Source organism: Mesocricetus auratus, unplaced genomic scaffold (assembly GCF_017639785.1).
Source record: "Mesocricetus auratus isolate SY011 unplaced genomic scaffold, BCM_Maur_2.0 Super-Scaffold_100026, whole genome shotgun sequence".
Lineage (NCBI taxonomy): Eukaryota > Metazoa > Chordata > Mammalia > Rodentia > Cricetidae > Mesocricetus > Mesocricetus auratus.
The window spans coordinates 12,081,637-12,102,671 of NW_024429207.1; the positions used below are offsets into that span (position 1 = coordinate 12,081,637).

At 39.6% G+C, this 21,035-nt stretch overlaps 1 protein-coding gene across 1 annotated transcript; it reads left to right on the top strand.

Annotated features, from left to right (window-relative positions):
• Nucleotides 1–1,933: 1,933 nt before the first annotated feature.
• Nucleotides 1,934–20,732, top strand: Frg1 (FSHD region gene 1). Its single transcript, XM_005066650.4, has 9 exons — nt 1,934–2,167; nt 5,114–5,184; nt 8,451–8,576; nt 9,292–9,349; nt 11,715–11,829; nt 17,502–17,606; nt 18,717–18,808; nt 19,253–19,363; nt 20,624–20,732. Exons 1-9 carry the CDS (start codon nt 2,106–2,108, stop codon nt 20,658–20,660), a joined length of 777 nt encoding a protein of 258 aa, XP_005066707.1. The 5' UTR covers nt 1,934–2,105; the 3' UTR covers nt 20,661–20,732.
• Nucleotides 20,733–21,035: the final 303 nt, after the last annotated feature.

The following is a 21,035-nucleotide window of genomic DNA, read 5'->3' on the forward strand; positions in this document are numbered from 1 at the left end:
TTCCAATGAAAACGCATCCAGACACTGGAAAAGGCACCTTAGAAAGTGGAAGAGTCCCCAGAACAGAAGGAGAGCCACTGCTTTGGGAGGTCAGAGGGGTGAGGATGCTGCCAGCCCAAGAACTGGAAGGCAAAGTAAGAAGGGAGGGTTTCCAAACATTGGAACTGCCAGCCCAGGCTAGGCTTGGACCTCTAGCAAGACTTTATGCATAAGCTTGCAGCTTATTGCTTGTAGAAGGCCTGTTTACTGTTAGATTTTGTGACAGATACAATAGAAAGGCTAAAGCCATACAGGGCCTACCAGAAAAGGCCAGGCCTGAATCCTCACTAACATCAAACTTTTAAAACTCTGTTGGCCACAGCCAACATAATTAAATTTTGTAACTTCTTGCATATTTTATTTTATGTACACACACACACACACACACACACACACACACACAATGGTGTACATGTGGGGATCTGAGAGCAGCTTCCGGAAGACAGCTCTCTCCTTCCATTGTGTGACTCAGGCCATCAGGAGTCACAACAAGCAGCTTTCCCCACTGAGCCATCTCTCCAGCCCCTGAACCAGAATTCCCAGTGATAAAATCCCAAGCATCTGCTACAAAACCTGGATGTGGTACACTCGCTGAAATTAACATAAAACTCTGTCCAGAACTCAGCCAAGATACAGACTTGTGCAAAGTGGACCTCAGAAACCCTTAGCATCTGAACCCGTGGCAGCTCTCATTCCAAACTGTAAGTGATGATGAGGGCATCACACACAAATCTCTTGAGGGTCCCAACCAAGGAATCTCTCCAATGCCATCCCCCTACCTTCTTTGAATCCAACCTCTATGTTCCAATAGTTATTTGGATTGTCTATGATTTGGGAACAATTGAGTAGAGAAACAAAATCCTTATTAACGGATGGGATTAAGAGTTCCTGACTTCCTTCTAGAGGTTCTCTAGGAGGCTGAGCATCAATTGTAGCAATGGAGATGGCCCAGCAGTAAGACAGATGCCATGAGGAGCTCAGGGAGCAGCAGTTCTTAGAGTAGCACTTCGTGCTTTATCACACACACACACACACAGTCACACATACACTCACATACACACAAAAAGACAGTCACTCAATACAGTCACATACACATACACACACAAAGACACTCATATACATACACTCACATATACACATACACTCACAGACAGACACAAAGTCACATTCCCACACATACACACAAAAAGACAGTCACACACATATACTCACACCCACACTCATTCACACACACACACCTACACTCACACACATACAGACACTCACACACAAGAAATGGGGATCAAAAACTTAGTTACAGCTTTCCATAGGGCTGGCTTGCCCTCCTGCTAAGTCTCCAATAGGTGAGTGTTTCATAAGAAGCAGCTTGAGATGACTCGGTGCTTGTCCATACTGTCCTGGCGTGCACTCCCTAGGGAAGGTAGTACTGGCCCACTCCTGGCTGCCTAAAAGGAAATCTGGCTCTACAGAGCCATAGTCTTGTGCAACTTTACCAGGTATTACAATTTCGCAATGGTCTGTTGTATTCTATCACTAGGAAGACAAGAGTAATAGCCCAGGCACTGAAGTGTTTGACAAAGTTGCCCCAGGCTAAGGCTCTTACCCACACCTCCATACACCACAGATCCCGGTTCCTCTACGCAGGCCCAGCCCTGGCTAGCTGCCTAAAGCATCGGGCTTTGTCCGCTGCAAAAAGTCTGGGCGAGCAATTTTGACAATTTCAACATTTGGCTCATCAAATCCCAGCCAGCTCTTTGCAGTCTCGACCACAGGAAGCTGTTAGACACCTCCTCGTCCACCAGGGGGCCACCTCTGCCCGCTTTGCCTATTGGGAAGAGCCCCAACATCCGGGACGTCGCCGCGTTTAGACGCTCCGCGGCCGCCGTAGCGTCTCCACTACAGTAAACAGGAAGTAGGGAGATTCGTGGCGCTGGTGCGAAGAAGGCGGAGGATTCCTGAGTGACTCCCTCATCTCCCGCGGTTAGAGCCGCTCGCCGTCCTTCTGCACTTCCCGCCCCCGGCCCACAGGAAGTCTGCCGGAGGCGGCTGCCTCTGAGTGCCGAGCCATGGCTGAATACTCCTATGTAAAGTCCACCAAACTCGTGCTCAAGGGAACGAAGGCCAAGAGGTGAGGCGGGGGCTCGGGCGGGAGTCCCGGCTCTCGGCGCATCCCCTCCCCACGATTGCGAGCTCTGGGTCCTCGGTGTGGGTGCGGGCTCGGATGTGGACCGCACCAGTGACGAAGACTGATGGTTCAGATACTGTTTACGTTTCTAGCGTCTCGGGTCTGTCAAAAGAGTTCCGAGAATTGGAAGAGGCAAACCGGCGCAGACCCTAACAGCCAAGGGAGGGCGAGCTGGTGGCGATTTATAACTCGATCGTTAGAGAATGCTACTTGCCCCTTCGTAGCTCCTTCCGCATCCGAAAGATCTGGCCAAGGTTGAGCGCTTCTCTCCCAGATCACTGGTGAAGCAGTTTCAGTAGGCACTTGTTAGGGAGCCTGGTGCTGGGTGGCGCCCTCCTTTAATCCCACCTCTTGGGAGGGAAAAGACTCCGCTGGAGTGTGGGATCGTGAAGAATTTATCCTGATGGAATCCGAAACTGAAGCAGCTGCAGGGAGGACAGAATTGGCTTCTGAGAACCTTGTAGTTAAGAAGCAAAGAACTTAAGACAGGGTTTCTCTTTGTAGCTTTGGCTGACCTGGAACTCGCTCTGTAAACCAGGCCGGCCTCGAACTCAAGAGATCCTCCTGCCTCTGCCTCCCAAGTGCTGAGATTAAAGGCTTGTGCCACCACCGCACAGCTCGGGATTTGTGATAAGCACTTTTTTCCTAAGATCTTCTTTTGTGTTTTCGTTTATGAAGCTGTAATTCATATACCATAAACTCCTTGTAAAGTGTGTGGCTAGTGGTTTTTAGTATATGAGTTCACCACTATCTAGTTGGTATTTTCCAAAGGAAACGCCTTAACCTTAAATAGTCATGCCCATCGGTCCCTCCAGGTTCCTGTCAACTGCTTTCAGTCTACAAAGATTTGCTTACTATGAATATTTATGTCGTTGGAATTACACAATATATAACCTTTTGTGTTTGGCTTCTTTCACTTAGGTTGTTGAAAGAAGGTCTCACTGTGTAGCCCTGGCTAGCATGGAACTCACAGAGATCCTCCTGCCTCAGTCTCCCAGTGCTGGGGTCAAAGGCATATGTCACTATACCTGGCTTGTCTGACTTAGTTTTGAGGAGCATCCCCAGAGCGGTGCAGTGTAGTATTTGTTCTGCTTTGTGGCCAAATGATTTGCTTTTGTATGTTGCTAGCATCTTTTATTCTTTCTTCATTAGATGGACACCTTACACTAGTGAAAACGCTGCTACCAATAGTCTAGTTTTTGTGGACATACTTTTTTCATTTTTCTTGGAGCTATATGGGAGTAGAGTCACCTAGGACTCAGTGTTTAGCTTTTTGGGACAATTTTCCAAAGAGACTGTCTGTCTTAGGGGTTCTGTTGCTGTGATAGCAAACCCAGACCAAAGGTGTACAAGTGGAGAGAGAGTTTGTTTCAGCTTACATCTTGTAATCATTCCAGCATCCGGGAAAGACCTGGCGGCAGGAACTGATATGGAGAGACCGTGGAGAAATGCTGCTTACTGGCTTGCTCGGCCTGCTTTATTACACAATGAGTTATGCCCACCTGTATCAGTCATCAATCAAGGAAATGCCCCCACAGGTTTGCCCACAGGCCAAATCTGGCGGGAGCGTTTGTTCAGTGGAGGTTCCTTCTGCCCAAATGCCTCTAGCTTGTGTTAAGTTGACCAGAACACTAGCCAGCACAGAAGCTGTACCATTTTTCATTCTTCAGCAATAGAAGGTTCATAGTCACTCAGTAATTTTTTAATGCAGCATTTTCTTTTTTATTTAAATTAGAATCAAGCTTGTTTTACATGTCAATCCCAGTTCCCTCTCCCTCCCCTCCTCCTCTGCCCCCCACTGACCCCCTATCCCATATCCTTTCTGCTCCCCAGGGAGGGTGAGGCCTTCCATGGGAGATCTTCAGAGTCTGTCATATCATTTGGAGCAGGGCCTAGGCTCTCCCCACTATGTGGGTAGGCTGGGAGAGTATCCCTCTATGTGGAATGGGCTCCCAAAGTCTATTCGTATACTAGAGATAAATACTGATCCACTACCAGAGGCCTCATTGATTGCCCAAACCTCCAAACTGACATTCACATTCAGGGGGTCTGGATCAGTCCTATGCTGGTTTCCCAGCTATCAGTCTGGGGTCCATGAGCTCCCCTTGTTCAGGTCAGCTGTTTCTGTGGGTTTCTCCTGCCTGGTCTTTACCTCTTTGCTCATCAGTCCTTCCTCTCTGCAACTGGATTCCAGGAGTTCAGCTCAGTGTTTAACTGTGGGTGTCTGCCTCTGTTCACATTAGCTACTGGATGAAGGCTCTAGGATGGCATATAAGGCAGTTATCAGTCTCATTATCAGGGAAGGGCATTTAAGGTAGCCTCTCCGCTATTGCTTAGATTGTTAGTTGGGGTCATCCTTGTAGATCTCTGGACATTTCCCTATTACCATATTTCTCTTTAAACCTATAATGACTCCCTCTATTCTTGCTCTCCTCTATTCCCCCTCCCACACTCAACCTTCCTGCTCCGTCATGTCCTCCTCTCCCCTCTTCCCCTTTTCTTTTCCTAACTCCCTCTCCCCTCCCCCCATGCTTCCAATTAGCTCAAGAGATCTTGTCCCTTTCCCCTTCTCCAGGGAACCATGTGTGTCTCTCTTAGGGTCTTCATTCTTTCCTAGCTTTTCTGGCAGTGTGGATTGTAGACTGGTAATCCTTTGCTCTATGTCTAAAATCCATATATGAGTGAGTACATACCATGTTTGTCTCTTTGTGACTGGGTTACCTCACTCAGGATGGTTAGCAAACCTCAACAGGTATGTAGTAAATTTTTAAAAGTCACTTATCTATACCTAATATATAGCTTGAACGACTCCTGAGTAGTTCATCTTGTCATTTTAAACACATATATCAGTATTTCCACACTCATGCATGTATTTTCTTTTTCCTTTAGTAAGAAGAAGAAAAGCAAAGATAAGAAGAGAAAACGGGAGGAAGATGAAGAAACACAACTTGATATTGTGGGTAAGCCACTTGAGCTCTTTATTGCATGACAAGTTAGCTTCTGTTGCTGGTTGGTGCACCACTTGAAAGTTGTCCTCATTAGAACCAAGGGCCTGCTTGTCAGATCCTTCACTTCAGAAGCTCACTAGATGTCACTGTTGTTCTTACCAGCAGAACTACTAAGTAGAGCAGAAACTCCTTAGTCGCCAGAGCCTGGTCCATAGCTTTAAATGCCTATCATACAAACAGATTGCTTAACCAAGTACAAATTATTTTCTTGGGAAATGCATGAATTTTAGTGAAAAGTCCACAATTTGTGTTCCCAAAGGCAGTATAATCTAGGAAACTAATTTTATATACTGAAATAAATGAAAATTCTAAACAAACTAGTGCATCAAGGTATTCTATAAATGGTATAGAAATAGTCTCTTCCAAACCCATATCCAAATATGTTTTGGGGTTTTTTGTTTGTTTGGTTGGTTTTGGTTTTTGTCCTTTGTATGCCTATACTTTAAGTCAAATTTCTTGTCTATCAAAATTTGGCAAGTTAAAATTTCAAACTTTGACAAAATAAAACAACAGGTAAAGGCATTTGTAGCCAAGCCTGACAACCTGATATATAGATCCCTGGATCCCAGCAGTGACTCACACAAATTGTCCACTGACCTCTGACCTCTGCATGCATCCATGTACACATGAGCGCACATGCGCACACACGCGCGTGCGTACACACATACACACACACACACACAAATAATAAATAAAGGTAATAAAGGATTCAAAGAAAATAGGCAGTGGTGCACAAATTATGTGGGAAACCTCATGTCATTTGAAAAAGTAGTTCTAAAATAACAGAATTCTATAATCAGGGGCAGGATCAAGAGTAGCTATGTGAGTGTTGATTAGCAAATTCTTAGGATAGGTGAGTATTTAACAATACTAAAATGTGCCAGAATTTCCTAAATGTGTTTGCTGTTACACATCCGTGATAGCAAGTAGCTCTTCCTCCCACCCTGGTACCTTTTGTTTTCTTTACAGTGTTTTTCTGATGAGCTAGGCACAAGTTTTCCAAGCTTGTTAATTGTTTCTCATGTGGTCACTGCATCTTATTTAGCTTATCCCAACATCATGAAAAATTTGCACTTTTCCTTTTAGACATACTCTAGTTTAGTTTAGGGTTTTCTTCCTGGTTTTATCATCCACCTAAGTTGGTTGTACAGTATGAGGTAGAATTCAGAGGTTGGGTTTGTTTTTGTTTTTCCTGTTTACAACCAGTTCCAGCCTCCTTTTGAAATGGCTATTTAAAAATTAGTTTCTGTCTGGTGGTCAGTTTCTTGACTCCTGTTTCATGTACACATTTTCCTGTTATTAAAATTTTGTCTTTATTACTTTCATTTCATAAACTTTCCCGGTCCGATAGTTGAGTCCTTCTACTTTGTATTTCTTTTGTTAAAATTAGCTGTTCTGAGTTTTTTATATCCAAATAAATTTCCGAGTCAACTTACCATTTTATTTAATAAAGCCTGTTGAGTTATCTGAGAGCATTGTATTGCTTCTGGGTTATTTGGGAGATTCAATATATTAATTATATATAGTTTACATTTCTGTATCAGCCTTGTTCTTTGAGGTGTTATCACTCCCTCATTATCATTAATATTTTCATTTATATAGACATCTACAGTCTTGTTTTCTTTGATTATAGTTTTAATTTTCCTTTCTTCCTTGTGTCTTTTATTTCTTTTAACAGCCAGGACTTTAGAAATGTTGAACAGATATGGTGAGAATAGCCATAGTTGTTATTTCTAATCTTCAGCAAAAAGTCTTGAGTAGTCCCCCATATAGTATGATTTTAGGCTTAGGATCTTCATAGGTGTTCTACCAAGGTAATAATTATAACTGACAATTTTAAAAACAATTCTTAGTAAGTTGTACAATTGATCAGAGAATAATAAAGATTTGACCGTGTACCCCACTTGCCAATTGTTCTGACATAGAAAACAGTAGCTAACAACTGCGGAATACATGTTTAAGTGTCCATAGAAATAAACCAAGAAAGTATGTTCTCCAGTCATACTGTAAATGAGACTGCACAGAAACACCTTTTCAAAATATCACAGTGTAGAATTTGATGTCCCTGGGTTTGTTTAAGAACGAAGTGCTGCAGAGGATCTCAGATTCCGCTTCAGTGTCCACAGCACCGACACTGTAAAGCTGTGAGGTGTGAGTTGGGTCCCCCAACTACCACCAAAACAAAACTGTGATTGATTGGTGATGGGTGGCTTTAGTGAGCCCAGTCCATGGCACCTGCTGCTTTTTTGACAGCTTAGTCTTGGGGTGATTCTGCATCCATGAAACATGTAAACATACCTCTGGCCTTTGAGTAGAGGCAACTTGAATCCAAGAAAAAACACAAATGTGCTATGGATAACTTTTTAGGCAGTGGGGATTTCTAAAAGTAATGTTTCATTTTCTCTACTTTGGCAAAGACTGAAAACTTTGTAGTTGTCAAAAATGTATTATTTTTCTGAAATTCACTATTGAGGTTCTATTTGCTATTAAATGTAGGCTTGGGTGTGGCTCAATGGTAGGGCAGTTGCCTAGAATGCATAAAGCTTTATGATGGGTGTGGGGAAAGCATGAGTGTGTGTAGGATTTGGCATTGGTCTCAGGCATCCTCTGAGGAAAACGAGAGGCTGTTGGCTGGAAAGCACCTCTCTCTGTGGGTCTACATTAGCTTGTGGGGTGGGCTCTGCAATCAGAGAAACTACTTTTTTACCCTTTTAGTTTGATTTGGTTTGGTTTTGGGAGTTTGTGGGGATGTTTTTGTTTGGTTGGTTGGTTTGGTTTTGGTTTTTGGAGAGACAGGATTTCTCTGTGTAACCCTGGCTGTCATGAAACTCTGTAGACCAGGCTGGCCTCGAACTCACAAAGATCGTCCTGCCTCTGCTTCCCAAGTACAGGAAGCGCTGCCCACCTTCTTACCCTTTTGCATCTCTACAAGTTTTAGAGTGATCTTGGCTGTGTTGTTGGTCACAGGAATCCACCCATATAAACAAACTAGTTTGTACAAAACTGGTAAAATAACAGTAAGGTTTGGGATTATGTTAATGTTGTGCTAAGGATTATACAGGAGTTATGCAAGATGGTACAATTAGGAGGAACTTAGTGAAGGATTGATTCTTATAATTGTCAAATACAGGCTTTTAGAAATAAGTTATAGTAAAAACAACAGAAAACCTTGGGTAATCCTAAAATAGAATGGTTAAACCTTGATTTTTATCTTATAGGAATCTGGTGGACTGTTTCCAACTTTGGGGAGATTTCAGGAACCATTGCCATTGAAATGGATAAAGGAGCCTATATCCATGCACTGGACAATGGCCTTTTTACTCTGGGAGCTCCACATAGAGAAGGTTTGTGTGGGACAAACGCTGATGGGGAGGCCCCGCCAAGTAAAACATTACCAAGTTTGTGGATGAGTCTGAGGCGTGTTCCAAAGCAAGGCTACCATCACACTGAGCTCCTCCCCATTTTTCCTTCCTCATTCCTGCTACTGAGAACTGTCCTTTTCCAGAATAAGCACTTGAAACTTTATGACTACTGTCAGAAGAAACCCTGTAGAAATAAAAAATAAAACTAAAATCACATTTAAAATTGTTCTTGTAAGTGAAAAGAAAGAAGAATATCTAATTGAATCAGAAGTTTGAAGTTTTTTGGGGTTTTTTTCCCTTCAGAACTGGGATACCATTTAGACATTTTCTCCTATTCCCTAGCCCACAAGGAATCACCACAAGGATGAAGTAATTGGAAAGTAAAAAGGCGTATGGTTTGGTCAGAATGGATGTTCCTTAAGTAAATAAAAGCATTTAGTATTCCATATACTTTTATTAATGTACTGATTATATTGACAGTGGCTAAGTAAGTTATGCCAAACTGTCTTGCAAAATACATAAATTTACCATGTAATGATGTTTTAATAGTATAGGTAGTGTATTATAACAATGTGTTCAATTATTGTAATATCCTTACTTGTAGTTTCAGGGGGGGAGCTACTTTTTAAAGCATAAAAATATTTGTGTATATATTTCTAGCAAATGTTGTTTATTCTCCATTTTTGTTTTCCTATAGTTGATGAGGGCCCTAGTCCCCCAGAGCAGTTTACTGCTGTGAAACTGTCTGATTCCAGGTAAGCTGCTATAGTTGAACTGTATTTAAATTTTAACTTCAGTTAACCATGCATGCTGATGCATGCCTTTCATACCAACACATAGGAAATAGAGTTCGGAGGATCAGGCATTCAAGGCTATGTTAGCTGTATAATGAGTTTGGGACCAGCCTGGGCTACATGGAACCCTGTCTCAAAAAATAATAATAATTTCACTAAAGTTTAAAAAAAAAACTACACTATTAGTGAATACAAGATCAGAGAATAGTTTTAATTGACAGACTGTTTTGTAACAGAGTTTTGGTTTTTGTTGTTGTTGTTGTCGTTCTTATTTTAAGACAGGGTCTCTACAGAGTCCTGACTGTCCTAGAACTCAAATCTATAGACCAGGCTGACCTCAAACTCACAGAGATCCGCCTGCCTCTGCCTCCGGAGTGCTGGGATTAAAGGCGTGCACCAACATGCCTGGCTTAAAAAGGATATTTTATGGTGTTCAAAAAATCTATTATTTATACTCAAATTTTTTTTGGATTTCTGGTTTGGGGGTTGGGGAAAATCTACATGTACATTAGTGAAGGGACACAAAATGTTTTATTACATCAGATATACATTGTCTTGATTTGGATGTAAACAATCACATTGTCTATATGTGATCTCAGGTATGTGCTCAGAAATTTGGGGTTTTGGAGATTTTGGGAATAGGGTTACTTAACCTGTACTACTTATGTAGATAATCCCAATATATATCACTTGTCTAGAAAAAAATAAGAGCTTAAAAATGAAAATAATTTCAAGAGGCCAAATAGATCATAAAGAGCATGAAAAGAAGACAAACATGAAATAAGATCTGTCAGTGCTACTCTAATATATGGATTTGTCATCAGAAGAGACATACTAGTCATGGTGGCAGACACTTGGGAGGCTCAGAAAGGAGATTACAAGTTCAGGCCAGCTAGGGTATGTAGTGATACCCTATCTCAAAAAAAAAAAAAGTCAAGAAATAGGAAGGCAAAAGAAAAGAATATTGCTGAAACTAACAAGAAAGTGTTCCATGATCACACACACACAAAAAAAATGACCATTTTTGTTCTTACAGTGCAAAAGCACAAAATGATACTTTTGCTTTGTACAGAAATTGAGTGTTGCTGTTCTAGTAGTAATTACAGCAACATAATAATGATTTATGTTATCATCAGCCTCCAACTGAGTTTCAAGTCAGTTCAGCATCCCTGGAAATTGGTTGGCAAATAAAAGTCAGAAATCATTTTTTTTTTAAATCACATTTACACAATGGCTTCTATATTTCTTTGAAAGACTTAGGAATAAAACAAAGGAACAAATGTCAGTAAACTTTTTATAGTTATAGACAAAAATATTATGAGCAATAGAAAATGAGAGAAGTATTTGCAACACTCTCCATATGCAGTGAGTGGTTACTTGGTGGTATATATGCATAGCATTCATAATGCTGATGACATCAGTAGAAAACAGCCTGGAACTTGTTATGTAGACCAAGGTGGCCTCTGACTCACAAAGATTCACCTACCTTTGCCTCCTCAGCACTAGAACTAAAGGAACATGCCATAGCCAGGGTGTACTTCTTCAAAGTACATGACTAAAATAACTTTTTTAGCTAGATACATAGCTTAGGGCAGTGGTTCTCAACTTGGGGGTTGAACAACACTTTCACAGGTGTCACATCATCTGTCCGCATGTTATTATAGCTAATAATAGTAGCAAAATTACAGCTATGAAATAGCAACGAATTATTTTTATGGTTGGGGGTTACCACAAAATGAGGAACTGTATTAAAGGGTCACAGCATTAGGTTGAGAATTGCTGGCTTAGAGCACACCTCCTTCTCCTCAATAAAATCTTGAGGTGAGAACCTAAGTTGTTATAGCCTTTTCTTGAGAGCATGTTGACAAACTATGAAGTTCTAATATCTAGTAGGAGTCAGCATGGACTATTAAAAAAGGCCATGTTTTACAATCATACGTTGATAACCTTCAATCCAGTGGCTTCCTCTTCTAAAGATGGATCAGCAGTTTTATAACAAAAATCAGTAAGACTGTATAATAGTATAAAAGGTGACTTTCATACATCTATGCTAGGATAGTAATGCATTTGGAAAACGATTGCTGTATAATGTAAGATACTGTATAATAATACTAGAAAATGAAATTTAAGATTATAGAGAATATAGTGTTCACTGTAAACGTGTCTAGATTTTTAATGTATATGCATATATATATACACACATGTGCATGTACATATACATGTATGTATGTATATACACATACATAAATACTTAAGTATGCTCTTTATTTTATGGTTAAATTCTTATTCTCAGTTTTTAATATTTATCTTTTTTATTAAACCAAAGAATTGCCCTGAAATCGGGCTATGGAAAATACCTTGGTATAAATTCAGATGGACTTGTCGTTGGGCGTTCGGATGCAATTGGGCCAAGAGAACAATGGGAACCAGTGTTTCAAGATGTAAGTACTATTTCTTGGAAGGATACTCTACCAGTTGAAGAAAACATCGTTGTCAGTGAAAGCACATTCTATAAAGTTAGTAATAAAACAGGGGTACATTGTAATAGTGATATGGAAAAATTAGAATGAATGTATAACCCTATAATAATGTCCAAATTAGAGTGAATGTATAACCCTATAATGATGTCCAAACAGTGGAACCAAAAGTACCTTCCCCATTCTGGTTTCTGTCCATCACTGAGGCCTTATTATCTTACTTTCCGTGAAAAGATTAGGACTCTTACATTTAAGTGTTGGGTTTTTAAAAAGAAGCATATCCCAGTGTTTCAGGAGCATTTTTTTTCCATATAAGCTGGTTCAGAACCTTTAGAGACTGACAAGAGGACAATAGCTTTGTGACAGTTTGTGCATAAAATAGTAAATCGTGATATGGTTCATTGAAATAAATACCCTTTGTAGAGCTCTAAGTTTCAGTTTATGAGAGAAAATCAGTATAAACAAGTTTAATTAAAGATTAGTTTTAGTAAATATTCAGTTGTAACATATCAAAACTCTAAAGAAAAATAGAACAAGCCATAAAAGAAGTTCAGTAGCTGTCCAGCAACAATGGTATGTACATTTTAGCATAGCATCAGGGCCAGAGAAAGAATGTCTGAAACATCAGTATGTGGACCAAAGTTCAGATTGCAGCAACCATGAAACAGCTGGATGAGGCTGCATCTGTCTACAACCTCAAGGCGCTAGCAGAGACTCCTGGCCACCAGCCTGACCCCAGGTTCACAGAACCCTTTTTCAAAGGAATAAGGCAGAGAGTAATGGGTAGAACACCTGGAGTCTGTTGTTTTTAACAAAATCTCAGTCATTCAATTTTACCAATAAAGACTTGGGAGCCAGCTGCTGGAATGAAAGCCTGCTGGCCCAAAGAGGCAGAGCAAACACCCAGGTGATCTTCCTCTTCTGCTGGTGTCCAAGAAACCGCCCTCTATTCCTAGCTCTCAAACCAACCTCCTCAAACTGCATGTTCCTCCTTCCTATTTCCTGTGTGTCTCTCTAGCTGTCCTGATTCCTTCCTACTCTCTGGTTTTTTCTTAATAATCCCTATGTTCACTTCCTGTCAACTGGTTGCTTGCTCTGCCTCTTGACCCATGGTTGACTTTATTTAACCTGTTGACAGTACTCAAGCAGCAAGCTCTTGAATTAAAGGTGTGTGCTAGGACTGAATCATACCACAGCTAGAAACAGGTTTTTCCAGTAAATAATGCAATCTTGGGGTTCATAGTGGGATCAAATATCCTATAACAGGTGCTCTCCAGCCTTCACATGTACACACACACACACATACACACACTACATTTAAGCACACAGAGACCAAAAATAGTGACATAATAATAACAGTACAATGCCTTGGTGCATTCCAAGGTGATAAATTAGCTGTTCTACCAAGATGAGGTAATTACTTTATCCTTGTCTTCATCCCCTAGGATAAAATCTTGAGTCGGTGACTTACAAAAAGTTATGGCCATATTGTTGTGAAAAACATATTTTGACATCTAATGAGCAAGAACTGTATTCAACAGTTCTTATCTATTGTTTTCTTTTATTGCAAGTGGATTTCTTTTCATACAATATATTCTGATTATGGTTCCCCTCCCCCTACTATTCCTAGTTCCTCTCTAGGTCCCCTTCCATCAGGATCCTTGCCCTTTCTGTCTCTCCTTAGAAAACAAGCAAGCATCTTGGGAGCAATAATGAAATATAATACAATAATAAAATATAACACATCAGAATAGGAAAAAACAAACAAAAGAAAAAACAGAGTCAAAGAACAAGCACAAGAAACATAATAGAAACACACATGTTCACATACATAGGAATCCCAGGAAAACAAAACCAGAAGCCATAATATATAAGTATGTGAACCTGTAAGGTTGAAACAAAAATGCTCTGACTCAACATTATGAAACAAAGAACCTCCAAAGATGCCATTGAGTTTGTTTGGTGTTAGCTGTCTACTGCTAGGCATGACCCTTAAGAGTGGATTGTTTCTCCCAGTGAGACTCCCTTGTAGAAACTAATTTTTCATTTACAAGTGGTTACCAATTAGAGATAGCTTTTGGCTTAGGGGGCATGTTTCCACTCCACCTTACCACTCTAGGACCCCTGGTGCAGACCTGCAGGCTCTGTATGTGCTGTCAGTCTCTCTCAGTTCATACGTGCATTGGTCATGCTATGTTCAGAAGACCTTGTTTTGTTGGTGTCCTCTATCTGGCTCTTACACATTTTCCACTTCCTCTTCCATAGGGTTCACTGACCGCTGAAGGGAGGGATTTAATGGAGATACCCCATTTCAGAATGAGTGTGTCAAGGTGCCCTGCTCTCTATATATCTATCATCTGGCTGTGGGTCTCTGGTTTTTCCCATCTGCTCCAGGAGAAAGTTTTCTCTGAGATGGCTGAGCAAGGCACTGATCCATGAATATAGCAGAATGTCATTAGGTATCATTATAATGCTACATCCCTTTAGCAAAACAATAGTATTTGGTCTTCCCCTAGGTCCCTGGCCTATCTCCTCTCAGATTCTTGGCCATTAAACAGCATTGGGTATAGGTTCCATCTAATGGAGTGGGCCTTAAATGAATCAGATACTGGTTACTTACTACTCCCACAAGCTTTGTGCTGCTGCTGCACCAGTGTATCCTGCAGTCAGGTCACCATTGTAGATAAAGGGTTTGCAACTAGGTTGGTGTTTACCTTTCTCCTATGACAGAATACTGAGTGCTTTCTAGTACCACAAATGCTGATCCACAGGAGATAAGGCTCAGTGAGTTATAGGTGTTGTCTTCAGTAATAAAGGCTTTGCCTTCATTTTGTCAAGAGCCACTAATAATCCTGGTGCTTGCCTGAGTTGTTTGGGCATCCCCATGGGACCCCATTGGCCAACAGCTTGATTAGATGTAACCCATTTCTGGTCTTGGAAGCTCTCCTTGATGATGAAAGATGTCCAGCTGGGGTTTTGTCTCCCCTCTTCTTTGGTGATTTCATTTAGATCTCCTTCATTTATGTGCGTTTTAGGAAGTTTCTACGGTATTAGGTTTCCATATGACCCCTCAAATGGCCCTTAGTTTTAGAAGTCCCTTGCTGTATTCCCTCCTGTTCCCTATTCCAGTCTCCCACCCTTCATCCATTCATAACTATTCTGTTCTTAAAGTCCATAACTATCCACTCTAGGGAAATGTGTCTCCTCCCAGTCCCTTAGTCCATACCTAACCTCTGTGGTTACATAGTTTGTAGCCTGCTTATCAATGAATTAATAGCTAACATCCATATGTAAGTGAATACTATTTCTTTCTCAGTCTGTATTACCTCATTCAGGATGATTTTTTTCTAGTTCCATCCATTTACCTGCAAATTTTCTTAATGGCTGAGTAATACTCTGTTGTGTAAATGTACCACATTCTTCTGTTGAGGGGCATCTAGTTTCAGTTTCTGGCTGTTGGAACAGTAACAAATGTGGTTAAATTGTGTATCTGTAGTAGGACAAAATGTCCCTTTGGATATGTACTCAAGAATTACACAGCTTGATCTTGAGTTAGATTGATTTCTACCTTCCTGATTTCCATAGTATGTTTGCACTCCTACCAGCAGTGGGTGTTTTCCTTACTCCACATCCTCCCCAGCATGAGCAGTCATTTGTTTTACTGACCTTGGCCATTTGTTTTACTGACTGGTGTAAGATAAAATTTCAAAGCAGTTTTGATTTGTAGTTCATGATGAATAAGGATGTTGAACATTTCTTCTAAGTCCTTCTCAACAATTTGAGTTTCTTCTATTGAAAATTTTCTGTTTAGATCTGTACCCCATTTTTTAATTGGGTTGTTTTCCTGATGTCCAGATTCTTGAGTTCTTTATATATTTTGGACATTAGTCCTCTATCAGATGTGTAGTTGGTAAAAATCGCTTGCCATTCTGTCAGCTGCCACTTTGTCCAAATAATGGTGTCCTTTGCCTTACAGAAGCTTTTCAGTTTCATGAGGTCTCATTTATTAACTGTTAGTGCCAGTGCTAATGGTGCTCTGTTCAGAAAGTCTTCTCTGCCAGTGAGTTTTAAGCTATTCCCTATGTTCTCCTCTGTCATACTCAGTGTATCTCGTTTTATGTTGAGGTGTTTGATCCACTTGGACTTGAGTTTTGTGCAGGGTGATCGGTATGGATCTATTTGGATTCTTTTACATGCCGCTGTCCAGTTTGACCAACACCATTTGTTGAAGATGTTTTCATCTCTTCCAGTTTGTAATTCTGGCTTCTTTATCAAAAATCAGGTGTCCATAGGTATGTGGATTGGTGTCTGAGTCTTCAATTCTATTTCATTGATTAACCAGTCTGTTTTTGTGCCAATATCATACGGTTTTTAATACATAGGTCTGTGGTACAATTTGCCATTGGGGATGGTGCTACCTTCAGGAGTTCTTTTATTATTCAGGATTGTTTTCACTATCTTGGGTTTTGTCCTTTCAGGATCTGTGAACATCAGAGATCTCTCCGTCTTCCAGTATCTTCTTTTATATAAGCACTTAGTGATATGAACTTGCCTCTTGAACTGCCTTCATTTTGTCCCATATGTTTGGGTGTGTTGTGTTTTTATTTTCACTCAATTCTAAGTTTTAATTTCCTTCTTGATTTCTGTCTTGATCCATTTTTCATTCAGTAGTGACTTGCCCAGTTTTCATGAGTTTGTGCATTTTCTATTGTTAATATCCAGGTTTAATCCATGGTGGTTAGCTGGAATGCAGGATGTTATTTTCATATCCTTGTATGTGTTAAGACTTGCTCTGTGGTCAGTTTTGGAGAAAGTACTATGAGCTGCTAAGAAGAAGCTGTATTCTTTTGTGTTTGGGGAAATGTCTACTAGTCTGTTCGGTTTATGACATCAGTTAGTTCCAGTGTTTCTGCTTAGTTTTTGTTTGGATGACCTGTCTCCCGCAATCACTGTGTGAGGGTCAGTGTGTGATTTAAGCTCTAGTAGTGTTTCTTTTATAAACTTGGGTGCCTTTGTGTTTGGTTCATAGATGTTTAAACTGCATTATTTTCTTAGTGGATTTTTCCTTTGATGTAGTGTCCTTCCCTCTCCTGATTAGTTTTGTTCAGAAGTCTGTTCTGTCAGATATTAAAATGACTATACCATCTTGCTTCTTAGGCCCATTTGTGTGAAATACTTTTTTATCCTTTCACCCAGAAGTGATGTCTATCCCTGATACTAAGATGTGTTTCTTAGATGCAGCTTTGTGGTGGATCCTGGTTTTTAATCTGTACTATTACTGTGTGTTGTTTTACTGGGGGAATTGAGATCTTTGGTGTTATCAGTAAGCCATGTTTGTTGGTTCCCATTATTTTGTGTTGTGTTGTGGGGTTTTTGTGCCATTCTTTTGATTGTCCTGGTTTAATTTATTTATTCTTCGTTTTCTTGGATGTGGCTAGCCTCTTCAGTTTGTAGTTTTCCTACTAGAGCCTTCTGCAGGATTTATACATGCTAATTTAAAATTTTCTTTTGTATATTCCAGGATTTCTCTAAATTCTTTTTGATTTTAGAATTGGAGAGAAATTTTTAAATTATCATAATGACCTATGATTTCTTCAAGTAGTCATAACTTGATTTTTTTTCTTTGTTTTATTTAGGGGAAAATGGCTTTATTGGCTTCAAATAGCTGCTTTATTAGATGTAACGAAGCAGGTGATATAGAAGCAAAGAATAAAACAGCAGGAGAAGAAGAAATGATTAAGGTAAACACCTCCTACTGGCTAGTAGTGATGTTGGGACAGCTGCTGACTGTCACTTACCAGACAAAACACCATTTTCTACGATGATCCAGTTGTGCCTTAGCTGTCATAAGTCCCGTGATGTCTTGTTTGTACAATGCAGTTGAGAGATTGCTGATTAGAGCTTCTCTATAGTTTTCCTGATACATAATTTTTAAGGTAGATAGGATGTTCACAAAGCATGGAAGTTTCAAGTAGAAAACACAAAGGCTTGAGTCTCCTATCTGCATTGATTACCTGGTTCCCATCCTTTCCCCCATCGTTTGGAGATCCCTGTCAGTGTAAATCTATACTAAGTCTTTCCCTTCCTCACCTACATAGTGTTCTATTTTAGGGATGTTCCTTACTTTGTTCAACCAGTCTCAAATAAATTGAAATATAGATTGTTTCCTGGCTTTTTTCCTTAGAAACAGTGCTATAACTGACATGACCAAATCTGCAAAATCAAAATTACAGAGCTAAGGGACTGTGCCTTTATGATTTGTTAGCTACTGTGAAGTTGCCTGACAGAAAGGCTGTACTCTTGTCGACAGCTACTTTAGCACCCATGATGGTGGTCACCAAGTAAACATAAACGTCTTAAAGCTTTTGGCTTTTGGCCCTCAGATTTTATTCTCTTTGTGAATACAAACATGTTCTGTACACAAGGAGAAACATGAAACACATAAAACAATGGTTTGTGTTACTTTGATGTAAGTCACTAACTAGGAGGGAAAGCGCCTTCTTCCTGGCAGAGTTCCTCAGTGCTACTCTTTGCTTTCACTTAATTATAAAAGTTACACAGGTACCTGTCTATCACAGTAAAATTCTCAGTGTACTGACAGATCATCAAGTGGCTAAGTAGAATCTGATGAAGCTTTGTTTCAACCTACATGTAATTCCAACTATTCTGTAAATGATAAATGTGTGTGAAATCAAAACACATCACACATCTTGAGACTGGCTTTGCCTAAATCTTATTGCTAAGTTACTTGTTTTCTTGACTTGCATAAGAAATCACATGGAGAGCTCTTGCCTAGCAAGTGGGGAGAGGAAGATACATATGTAACCTGTTGGGTCCTCATCAATATCTAGATTAGATCCTGTGCTGAAAGAGAAACCAAAAAGAAAGATGACATCCCAGAAGAAGACAAAGGAAATGTGAAGCAGTGTGAAATCAACTATGTGTATGTATTCTCCTTTCAGACTCCACTCTGACAGTAGGGTTTCTCAGGACACCTGAGAGCCAATAATGGGAACTCAAAGATAGAGTGTTGAGTTGAGAGCTTAAAGCCAAAGACACTTGGGTCAGTCAGTTCTCGCTTTCTTTAATAGAGTTGATCACACCACCCAGGGGCCATTCATGTTCCAGACATGAGGACTGCAACTAGCCAACATCCTTAGAAAGAGGCTTGGCAGGGCTACAGGCCTCTTGATGGGTCAAGAAATCATCTTTGTAGGATGAAAACTCAATTTTTATAGGAAAATGTCAATTTTTGTAGAAATACAATTAGGTTTGTTAAATGAATCAGTGGGAAAAAATTTTAATAGTATTTAGAATTTGGTAAGAAAACACAATAAAAGTTTGAAATTTGGTTTTTTTTTTTTCAATGAGAAATCTTTCTTCACAGAAAGAAATTTCAGAGCTTCCAAGACCACAAACTCAAAATAAGCAAAGAAGATAGTAAAATTCTTAAAAAGGCTCGGAAAGATGGATTTTTGCATGAGACGCTTCTGGACAGGTAATTGTTTATTTACATGATTATAGCAGTTTTCAAAAGTAGTGTGTTCTTATATTACTATTGTTTTAGGATTTTTGCCTTCTCTAATTTATATGGTAATATTACCTAAAGAGGACATAATTCTGGGGAAAGTATGCTAAAAACAAACTTATAAATTATAATCAGAATATAAATATTTAAATTCTTTTAGATTTTCAGGTTTGTTTGAAGCTATTTCATAAATTTACTGAACCACCAGTATAGTGATTATCATGCAACCACCAAGTCAATTTCCATGATGTAACAGTTACCGTGCAACCAACCGCCAGGCTATTTCCATGATGTCAAAGTTACCTTTGCTTCCTATTATCTTCCCTTAAGAACTAGGAACAGAGATAGAAAGTTGCCTGAGTAATACCAAGATTCTATGTGTTCTGTTTGAATATTAGAGGTTTCTAAAACTGAGATAAAAATGTATGAATTTGTATCCAGACTAAAAGTTCAGTAAGGGAAATTGACCTATTTTAGTAACACTAGATTCAGCAGTGTACAAGATATTTATCATAAACTTTATTGATATTTGTTCCAGTTTACTTTTAGTTAAATAAGTAATAGCCTATAGTTACTACACTGAAAAGCAGGCAGGGAAGTTAGCTGCAGGCTTAAAGCAGTCAACCAGTAGAGTGCCAAACTGAAGAGGAATACACTGATAATCTCCTGTTAGTCATAAAGCCTTCTATTGTAAATCGCTCCTAAGCCTTCGCATTATCAGATAAAATAATACTTAATTACGCACTTCCTATTAAGTGTTTGGTAAAGATGAAATCAGTTAATGGGAGAGCTTTTTTCAACCTGGAAAAATCATTATGTGTGTAGTTCTGAGAAGTCAGAAAAGGACATAAAATATAGTCAGACTGTGAACTCTAAAATGGAATAAGCTATTTGTCTAGTAACTTTAAAACCAGTTAAAAAAAAAATTCACCATTGCCGCCAAGTAGAATCTTAGGGCAGGCTTACACTGATGAGTGACTAACGTTTCGCTTGTGACCTAAAAAAGCCCTTAAGCCACTTCTGTTAGATACTACAAAAAAGTTTCCTAAGACTAGAATCCATTTTACATAAAAAGAAAGTGGAAAGGTAAAGTTTTAATAAAAAATCTTTTAATATGAATGTTTATACAGTAATGAAAATAGAAGAATTTCCAAGCATGAGTTTTCTACTTAGTAGCAATTGACTCTATGGTTATGCCTTACATTGCTCCATTCTTTGTGTCTTAAATAGGAGAGCCAAATTGAAAGCTGACCGATACTGCAAGTGAATGAGATGGTTTTTTGTTGTTTTGCTGGGATTGTTTGTATGTTTTTGTCCTGAATAAAAGTATTCATTATAACTCGGCTTTTTACAGAGTTCTTTAGTCCTTTTGAAATTCCTGCTTAATTTAGTATCAAGTTTGACCAAGACTGGTCAAGTTTAATCCAGGTCCTTCATAGGATTTACTTTTCAGGTAAGTGTACCCGCTTAAAGTACCATAGAACTTCTTATTCTCTGAACCCCCTGTCATGTTCCTTCAGAAAAGGCATTCCCCCGCTGTTGTGGGCTCTTGCTGTACTGCCTCTCTTTATCTCGGTTCAAGCTGATCTGTACATTGAAAGGCAGGTAGAGTGTAAATAAAGCTTTGATAGTCCTTTCTTTC